The following is a 9,695-nucleotide window of genomic DNA, read 5'->3' as shown; positions in this document are numbered from 1 at the left end:
AATCTTGAAAAAATTGAAAAAAAAATATATAAAAAATCTCAATCACACGGTAGTCTTGCTGGTCAGTTGTCCCCTGTGCCAGTGCCAACGACCTATTTCACAGGGTACCGTACAACACTTGTGATCGTAGTCTCACGCTGGTCCACGACCCACCCCTGTCGCAAAAGAGAAAATTGTATCCTGACAAAAAAAAAGGCTTCTCATATTTGACATTCTAAATATGGTTCTTGATTAAGTAACACTTTAAACATTGCTATCTTTAAATTATTGACACTTTAACTTGTTTTAATTGTTAGAATTTATTTTTTGTTCAGATCAGCTGAGATGACCGAACTATCCTCTCATAGCTATTCTCCTAACTAAATCGCACTAGCTCGCCTGACCACACATATCTTCTCGCTCTGCGCAATCAGGCGAGCTCGTGCAACCCAGCTAGGAGAAAAGTCATTAGGAGGACAGTTCGGTCATCTCAACCGATATAGAGAGGAGAAAATAAATTCCAACAGTTAATATAGGTTAAAGTGTTAATAATAAAAAATAGCAATATTTAGAGTGTCACTTAATCGTGAACCATGTTTAGAGTGTCAAAACATGTTAAATTGTGAGAAGCCCGCTCTTTTAAATGCCAAGGATCCAGTTTTCTCGCCCCAAAATCCACCGCGCGCCGGCCGCCGCCCACCACTCCACTCCATCCCGGTCCCCGACTCCCGCGGCTCCCGTTCCCCGCGCCATGGCCTTCCCTCCCCTCACCTCCCTCTCCTCCTCCTCCTCCCCCGCCCCCGCCCCCTTCGATCTCCGCCTCCAGCCCCTCCGCAGCCCGCTGCTCCACCCCGCGCTCCCCTTCCCGCGCACCCTCCCGCTCCACCTCCCGTCTCTCCGCCTCGCGCGGTCCCACCTCCCTCCCATCCCGCTCGCCTCCTCCGGCATAGGCGGCGGCGATGACGACCTCCCCCGGGGCGGCGGCGGCGGGGGCGGCGGAGGCGAGGGGGACGGTGGTAGCGCAGACGGGAATGGGGACGACGCTTCCGTCAATAGGAGGGAGGCGCTGTTCGTGCTGGCGCAGCTCGGGCGGAAGCTCGAGAGCCTGCCGGCGGACCTCGCCGCCGCCGTGGAAGGCGGCCGCGTCCCCGGGGAGATCGTGCGGCAGTTCGCGGACCTGGAGAACTCGCCCGTGTTCAGGTGGCTGCTGCAGTTCGGCGGCTTCAAGGAGCGCCTCCTCGCCGACGACCTCTTCCTCACCAAGGTCGCCATAGAGTGCGGTGTCGGCATCTTCACTAAGGTCCGCGAAAATTTCGTAATTTTTGTTTTGAGTTATTGTTTTCTTTTCTGTGGTTTGTAATTCAGATCATAAGATGTGGTTTGGTTAGCTGGGGTTTCACCGACTGTATTGTCTAGCCTTTTGTGGTCCGGACTAGATGCCTGCTGATTTCCTGGCTCAGATTGTTTTGGGACTTGGGGCTCGGGTTTGATGGTGATGCGTGTCCAATTCTGGAATTGCTCCGTCTCAGTCGAAATGTGGGGTCGTGCTTGGGTCTTATTGGCTGCGTTTGCTTTGGAGTTTCGTTCACTAGTAAATCAGGAATGGTCGAATTGGAGTCTCGATGCCTTTTTCTTTCAAAAAATTGTAAAAAATAGCAAATATCAGTTTTTTAAGATAAAAGGAGAATAAATTTTTTTTGTGCATTCGTAAGTATTCTATTTCTGGAAACAGAAATTTAAGCATTTCTTGGAGTGACCAGAGTAGCATCGTTCACTCACTTCAGTGTCATGTGGTCCACTAGCCAATATGCAGTAGTGGCCTTCTGTTGGCTTTATATGTGGTCCTATCTGTCAAACAAACCAATTAATACATGTATGGAGAACATTTGTCCATCTGTTTTGAGCTTAGAAAGTATGTGCAATGCAGCTTATTGCTTCGGTTTGCTGCATTGTTGTTAAGGACATCAATATGTTTTAATTCGACCCCTATATGCTACACCTTTCTATTCTTTTCCTTCTTTGTAGGAGTGCACCTGAAGCCTTCTTTTGTGCCCTCACGTTTCTCAACCTGGATGCAATTAGATGATTCTGTGTTTTACTTTGCTTTCTTGCAGCTAATTTGACATAACTCCTTTAATTTTGCCAGAGTGCTGCAGAGTATGGGAAAAGGGGGGAGAACTTTGTCAAAGAGCTTGACTTTGTGGTTGCGGATGTGGTATGCTTCTCTAAGTCCTTTTGTTTTTCCATTATAATCAACTAGGCACTTTCTTTCTATACTGTAAAACTAGGAACCTTTTTTTTTGTGTCATCATTGTTCTTTCAGAACTAAGAATTAATCTTATTTTGAGTGTCTACTCCACCAAAGGTGGAGGTGCTTTCATGTTCCTGTGCATACATTTTTTAGATAATAGAGTGAAGCCAAACAAATCACACTCATCCCCATTTCCATCTCTATCCTCTAGGTCAATCTAACATGCCACAAAAATGGCCATCTGTTGTCTAATTTAGGAAAAAGTCTAAATTACTACCTGAACTATTCCTAGTGTCCGAATAACACCCGAACTTTAAAACCGTTTATTAACCCCCCCGAATTTTATATACCGGATCACAACCAGATCACATAACCCCGTGTAGTAGTTTGCAACAACGGTTTTGATGACATGGTTGTCATGTCACCTGTTTTTGCCACATGGCTACCACATCATCATCTCTCTCTCTCTCTCTCTCTCTCTCTCTCTCTCTCTCTCTCTCTCTCCCGTTTTGAACCGAGTTAGCTTGGGCACTGACGGAGCTTGTTGCATATGGCCTAAGTCGTTTGGCCTGAGAGAGAGGACGATGGGAAGGAGAGAGGGGCTAGCGGGAGGGAGAGAGAGGCCGAACGGAGGGAGAGAGACCAACAGAGAGAGGTGAACGAGAAAAATATGACTTGTGGGCCTGCTTGCCACGTGTGCACTGCCATGTCAGCGAAAATGACATCGTAGACTGCCATGTCAGTGAAACCACCGTCACGTCAACAAAACCATTGAGAAAAACCACTTCAGGGGGTCATGTTATCTGGTTTTTAAAGTTAGGGGGGGGGGGGTTAAATAAACGGTTTTAAAGTTCGGGGTTATCTGAATAATATGAATAGTTAAGGGAGTATTTTGGACTTTTTTCCTCTAATTTACAAAAGTTTGTGACATATTCAGTGTTGACATGTTAACCCCCTTAGTTTGAAGGTTTAAAATCAACTTTCACATGTGTAAAAAATGTAGCCCTCGAAGGCTTCTACAGTCATATAAAATATAATGTCCAAATACAATCTGTCCTATGGTAAACATAAAAGAAAGTTTCTGTGGATAGTGCTCTTTTTTTCTTTTCTTTTTTGCTTTCCCCCCCTTCCTTTTGTTTCTGTTTATGATTTGTCAGGTATTTCTCTTGGCATGAGTTGTTTTAACGTGAAATATAATTATCGTCCACAGCTTTAAGGACTATCTCTACCGATGTTTTGACAATTTTCAAGTAGACTTACTACCTTAACTAATGTGGCTACCATGTTAGCACGAGTTAACTGATATCACTGGATATGTTCCCTTCCTTTACAATTGATTCTGTAACGCCTTCGCTAGCCGGCATTTGACTTTTGAAGCCCATCGTGGTAAGCCCTTTCAGTATTTTTCTGCGGTATACCTAGACATTGCCTATCATGTTTTTTAAATAACAAAATAACCTTTCTACAAATTATCATCGACTAATTTCCAGAAAATGAACCCTACCTGACACACCACCATAACTTTGGATTGAACGGTTCCTGCTACTCCACAACTAGTGGTGTGCCAAAAGTAATCTACCATGCCACCAATGATGGCCTGTTTAGAAGGGACAATTGTAAAGAAATCACTACTCCTGGTGTTATTACAAGTTTGTCACTAGAAAATTGCAAAAATGCTATTAAAACTGTCATTCGAGTGGCATCTTTGAAAAAAATAAAAAACCAGGGAGTTATTTGCAAATGACCCTTTTTAGAAATATAAGATACACATGGCTTCATTTTTATAATATTATCAGTTGCATGCCTCTGCCAGAGATAAAAAAGAAAATGAATTGGATCACATGTTTTTAAAACCCCTAATAAAAGGTCAAGCGATTCTTCTCTAGATGTATGACATAGAAGCATATACTTGATATGTTCTGCACCATACGAAGGAAATCCTTGACAAAGTGCATTCTGGGTCCCTCTGTTCTCGTAGAGATAACACTGCTGAAGTGTGCATATTTTAACGTTATTTGCATATTTTCATTGCACGTGGATGGAACATAACACTGCAAATGAACATATTTCATTCAGCTAGTAAGTCAGAAGATAGCAAAGAATAACATAGTGATTGGAACACAGGATCAACTAAATTCAGAGAATTGGTTTCTTGTGATGTCAAGCACACTGATTTCAACCTGATGAACAGGAAAATAAAAAGGCTTTGGAGCATTTTGCAAGGTGGTGCAGTGAAATTCAGGCATATGATGGGGACTGCCCAGCAGCAGTGATGACCTGCATCACACAGACTGTATGCAGGTTGATGCCCGTGCTCACGGGCAGGAGGAAGGCGGCAGCCGACATGTGCTAGCCCGTGGGGAGTAGGATGATGGCAGACGCCCGTGTTCACTGGCAGGGAGGAAATGGTGGCAAAGGCCTCGTGCTCGCCCTCGATGAGCAGGGTGGTGGAGGGCGCTAGTGCTCACAGGTAGGGTGGAGACGACGGCGAAAACGAGGTCACTGGCGGGCGTAGAGCGGCGGCAGATACCTGATAACCGGAGGAGGATGTCCGCGGAACTGGCCAGAGGAGAGCGGGGACGGGTGCATGTTCTTGTCGACAGGGAGGGGATGGTGGCCGATGGATCTGCTCGCCGGCAAGGAGATGGCTGCAGACGTGTGCTCGCCGGTGGGAGGAGGGTGATGGCCGACGTTTGAAGTGGTGGCAGAGGACGTGGTGTCTCCGGGGGAGAGGGAGATGGTGGTGCTGGCTTGGCAGAATGCTTGCCTTGATGAGGAACGCGCTGAATTTCAAGTTCTTAACGGGTGGGTGCCTTGGCAGTGCTATTTGTGCTGCTGTAATGATTGCTCCTCTTTTGCAAGCTGTAGAAGGGACGCTCAGGTGGCTAGCTGCTTGCCTAGAACTGCTATGCGGGTGGACGCGGGTTCCATTCCTAGCACTGGTTGGATTCCTGATGATTTTTTTTACAGTTGACCTGATGGGCCCACATGTCAGGTGAGCTGGTGGTGGTGGCAGAAACACCATCACCAACTGGAATGCTTTAAGTAGTAAAGATAAAGATAAAGATAAAGACTAGAAAATGATTAGATGATAAAGAAGTTCCATAAATCATTCGGGACTAACTATATGAGCAGAAGATGTTAACACCTAAGTGTTGCATTTCCTTGATGCGTTCACTGTATGTTGTGCTACAAGAATTATTCCAGAAAAGAATATCATATGGAAGTTCTGAAATAGCTGTAATAAATGACAATCGATTGCCTTTGTTTTTCATACTTGCTAGTGAAAAACTACCACTAATTGGCTTTGCTACTTCAACTGTAAAAGGATTGTCGAATTACAAGTAAATTTCTCACACTGTTTACCCGTTGCCCAAACAGTGTTTCAACTGTAAGAACTTCCCAACTTCTGCCTTTTCAGTTGAAGGCTAATCGTTGTTGAGAACATAGTCACCGGGAACATGGAACCATGCCGCGTTTCTTGTCCCGGGAACTTCGTCCCTATTCTAGGAACATGGAAACAATTTGGTCCTTGCCTTATCAAAATCTTTCGCAAGTAGCATACCGTGTTCCTCGACCCTATCGGCCCAGGAATTATGTGACTATGGTTGCATAGTTAATGGCAATGCAAGAAATGTTTTAACCTTTCATCTCTGCTAATTCAGAAAATAATTAAATGTCTCTGTTGGTAACGACATCTCTTTTATTTATCCAATGGTTCCTCTTTATTGAGTTTTTAATATGTAGTTCGCAATACTTCCCAGGTCATGGCAATAGTTGCAGATTTCATGCTTGTATGGCTTCCTGCTCCAACTGTGTCTCTGCAGCCACCACTAGCGGTGAATTCTGGATCCTTTGCTAAATTCTTCTACAACTGCCCAGATAATGCCTTCCAGGTATCATGATCTTGACTTCTTATTGCATTGGATCGAGTTCCTTAGGTTTATCCTCTTTTCCTAGTAGTATAGATGAAAATTTTGCTTTTATTCTGAAAGGAAAGACATTTTCTTATTGCTTAAACTTGATGGTGAAGTTATCACTTATGCAACTTCTGCTGTAGATTGCTTTGGCTGGGACATCATACTCACTTTTGCAGAGAGTAGGAGCTATTGTGGTAAAGTTGACCTTTCTGTGCTTTGTTGTGTTGCAATCGACAATTTGACATTGAGTAGCTTTGATCGCTTTTTATTACGAACTAACAATTTAGTTTCTTTCAGAGGAATGGTGCAAAGCTTTTTGCCGTGGGAACTAGTGCCTCTCTGGTAAGCTTGTCATGACGTGGTTGTAATGTCTTTGACAAACACCACTAGCAGTCTGTTTTGACTTACTCTTAAATGGCAGCAGTAGAGCAATTGTTTTCCTTTCTGAACTTAATTGTGCTAAGGAGGAAGTATTAGCAAAAAAAGTTATGCAAGGTAGTAATTTAGTAAATGCTCGAGTCATTTTTTGTCTTTTTAATGTAAGCATGTATAAGATAGCGAAAAAAATTATCCCTAAAGTCGGGTTCCGCGGGGTAAATCCATTAAAAAAGGGCAAATTTTAGCGGAGGGAGCAGCTACAGTTGCACTTAGGAGCCGTGCGAGATGAAAGTCTCATGCACGGTTTTGCATGAGAGAAAGAAGCGAGGAACACCGTGGTTCGTAGCCACGTGCTCTAATCCTCTGAGCTACAGGTGGTGCATGGCTGTCGTCAGCTCGTGCCGTAAGGTGTTGGGTTAAGTCAGGTGACCCTGCTTTTTCAGGGTAAGAAGGGGTAGAGAGGTCAAGAATAGGTTTCTGTGCATCCAAATCTGTAACTTTTGGATGGCCATTGTCTACTGGAAAACCTTGAGGACTGGAGTGTACGAACTTAATAATTTATTAAGTTGTTAGTATAGCTGACCTCCAAGTAATATCAGATATATCGAAAAATTGTGAAAGAGAGGACCAATACCCTCCAGAGTGTCTTTGTTCTTGTATTCAGATCAAGGTGGCAAATTAATCATACTGTTCAGTTTTGGTTCGTAACAGAAACAATTGTCTAGTCAATGCGATCTTTGCTATTCAAGCGAAGTTTTCAAGACTATGTAAAAGCTTACAACACGTGGCCAATTTCATTTTCAGATCGGCACTGGTGTGACCAATGCACTAATAAAAGTAAGAAAGGTTGTCAACAAGGATTTTGCCGGTGAAGTTGAGAATATCCCAATTTTATCAACCAGTGCTGCGTATGGTGTATACATGGCAGTTTCTAGTAACCTCAGGTAACAATCATCGTTCAAATGATTTCCCTAATGATATTTTGATTTGTGTCAAGTGATTAATTATTCCCTTTGGTGAACTTCTCTCAGTGATTATGTCATGTTTAATTACTCTATTTAGAGTGACTGCCCCAGTCCGATTTAGCACATTAGGAGGCCATGGTATATGATGCATTAGGAGTCTACAACATGCACACATGCAAATTTGTGGGTGCGAAAACGGTAGCATGTGGAACGTACATAAATGACAAGTGGGACCAAAATACACAAAAGAGAATATTTTCTTTTTTTGCAAATCCCAAAGATCATCCTGTATGATGTCGAATCGGAAGGTACAGTGGGCGTAATGTCCCATAGGCAAGAACCTTTTTTTCTTATGATTATTGAAACTTTTTTCATGCCCCAGCCAATACAGTGCGAGCAGTTTCCCCAGCCGATATGTACCTGGGTTTTTTTTTTTTTTTTTTACTTTTGATGAAAAGGACTAATGCAAATGTCTCACTGCTCTTTCTTGTTTGTTGGATATTTTTCTATGTTAGATCATTGCAAGCTATGGTACTATTCATGATATGATCTGTTATAATCCTAGGATCATTAGGGGGATAAAAATCCTTCGGAAGGATAGCCAGGTGGCATCAACTGCTAGGGAAGGGATTAGACTATAGATTGGGGAGACTTAGATTAATTATTTACTTAATTCAAAGGATGTGCCGGCTGCCCCTTTATATTCTTTACTTAATCCAAAGGATGTGCCGGCTGACCCTTTATATAGGCAAGTCATGGCTCTAACAAACCAAATCAAATCCTATCTCTAATCTTATGTCTAAATGCTATCTAATCTTTCCAAATAACTAACTAAAAGATAAGGATGAGTCTCACATGCTGCTGGGCTCGGGTGCTGTTTGCATGAACAGTAACTTGCCTATGACCTGCACTGACATGATCTCTGATCTATGAATGCAAGTATAACTGCAAATCTTGCACACTTTCTGATTGTGTAAAACAAATCCTTATGATTGCTTTGTTGTTATTGTGAAGTACCAAATGCTAGTTGCATATGGTCCATCGCAAAAATAAAAATGTTAATTACATACTGTCAACTCCTTACAGTAGATGCCGCAACAATCATCCATAAACTTATCGCAAGTCTGTTTGGTGCTTATCGTTTTGTTCTTGAACTTCTTTCAACAGATACCAGATTTTGGCTGGAGTGATTGAACAGCGGATGCTCGAACCGTTACTGCACCGCCACAAACTAGTACTGAGCGCACTGTGTTTCGCAGTTCGGACAGGGAACACGTTTTTGGGTTCTCTACTGTGAGTAATCTGTACCCTCAGGAGATTAACAGCGTTGTCCATGCTGATCAGGCCACTTACCGACTAAACTTCTCGTTCTCTCTTGCAGGTGGGTCGACTATGCCAGGTGGATAGGCATACAATAGTCCCAAGCGTTGAGATAAATTTGCACAAAGCATTAGCAATATCGGTTCTTCATGTTTTGATACAATTGGTACACTACTCTTCTGGTTCACAGGAGGTACTTAGGACAGATTTTGATTCTTCTAAAAACAAGGGAAGCCCGAACAAAAAGGGTAATATGTCAAATTATCGCAAACAAGTGATTGAGTTCTTTTTTATGGCATATGTGATATGTTTGTTGAATTGGATAAGATTCAGACAGTTTGAGTCAGCTTTTTGTGCAAGTTCCTGTGATTTGCTTATTGTCTTATTTTACTCCAAATATTGTTGCATACAGTGTGATGCCAAACTTGGATATACTAATCTGGAACCTAGATAAGCTGCAACATATGCTTGCGCTAACTAGCCAAAGCTTGCACGAGATGTAGAAGCAGATTGATCTTAGACCATTTGAAGGCATGCTTGGCCGAGATTAGCTTGTCCACGCGAGTTAATAATTGGTTAGAGGCTTCATTTTGATTGGGGTTTATTATAGTCTCAAACTTGCTTACATCAATTGCTCAGGTGAACATGTCATTTTTTATTTTATTTTTGCTCAAATGATAATCCTTGGAAGCTCTAGCATATTTTGCTCTAGCATAATCCCTGGAATCTGAAGCATAATCCGAAGAGACCTGTGAGCAAGATGTACGATCTTTGGACGCAAGCCACGCGTACGGTCGGCAACTAAACCCTATCTACATCTCAACGCCTCCTAGGGGTGGAGTTGGCCTCTTCGGGTTGGATCCATGTAGGTTTCAGACCCGA

The 9,695-nt window shown here is 43.0% G+C and overlaps 1 protein-coding gene across 1 annotated transcript; it reads left to right on the top strand.

Moving 5' to 3' along the window:
- Positions 1 to 575: 575 nt before the first annotated feature.
- On the top strand, positions 576 to 9,159 carry LOC133928807 (protein RETICULATA-RELATED 4, chloroplastic-like). The gene is made up of 8 exons (XM_062375295.1): positions 576 to 1,279; positions 2,126 to 2,194; positions 5,995 to 6,126; positions 6,291 to 6,344; positions 6,448 to 6,492; positions 7,333 to 7,472; positions 8,661 to 8,786; positions 8,875 to 9,159. Exons 1-8 carry the CDS (start codon positions 623 to 625, stop codon positions 8,909 to 8,911), a joined length of 1,260 nt encoding a protein of 419 aa, XP_062231279.1. The 5' UTR covers positions 576 to 622; the 3' UTR covers positions 8,912 to 9,159.
- Positions 9,160 to 9,695: the final 536 nt, after the last annotated feature.

Source organism: Phragmites australis, chromosome 9, assembly GCF_958298935.1.
Source record: "Phragmites australis chromosome 9, lpPhrAust1.1, whole genome shotgun sequence".
Lineage (NCBI taxonomy): Eukaryota > Viridiplantae > Streptophyta > Magnoliopsida > Poales > Poaceae > Phragmites > Phragmites australis.
The sequence above is the reverse complement of the archived record's forward strand: the minus strand, read 5'-3'. Positions and strand labels throughout refer to the sequence as shown.

What these genes read in the sequence shown, in the direction of transcription:
- LOC133928807 (XM_062375295.1), top strand. Translation starts at nt 623, where the DNA reads ATGCCAAGGATCCAGTTTTCTCGCCCCAAAATCCACCGCGCGCCGGCC. An exon ending in ACTTTGTGGTTGCGGATGTG is followed by an intron (nt 2,195 to 5,994) that starts GTATGCTTCTCT and finishes AATACTTCCCAG; the next exon opens with GTCATGGCAATAGTTGCAGA. An exon ending in TGGGAACTAGTGCCTCTCTG is followed by an intron (nt 6,493 to 7,332) that starts GTAAGCTTGTCA and finishes TTTCATTTTCAG; the next exon opens with ATCGGCACTGGTGTGACCAA.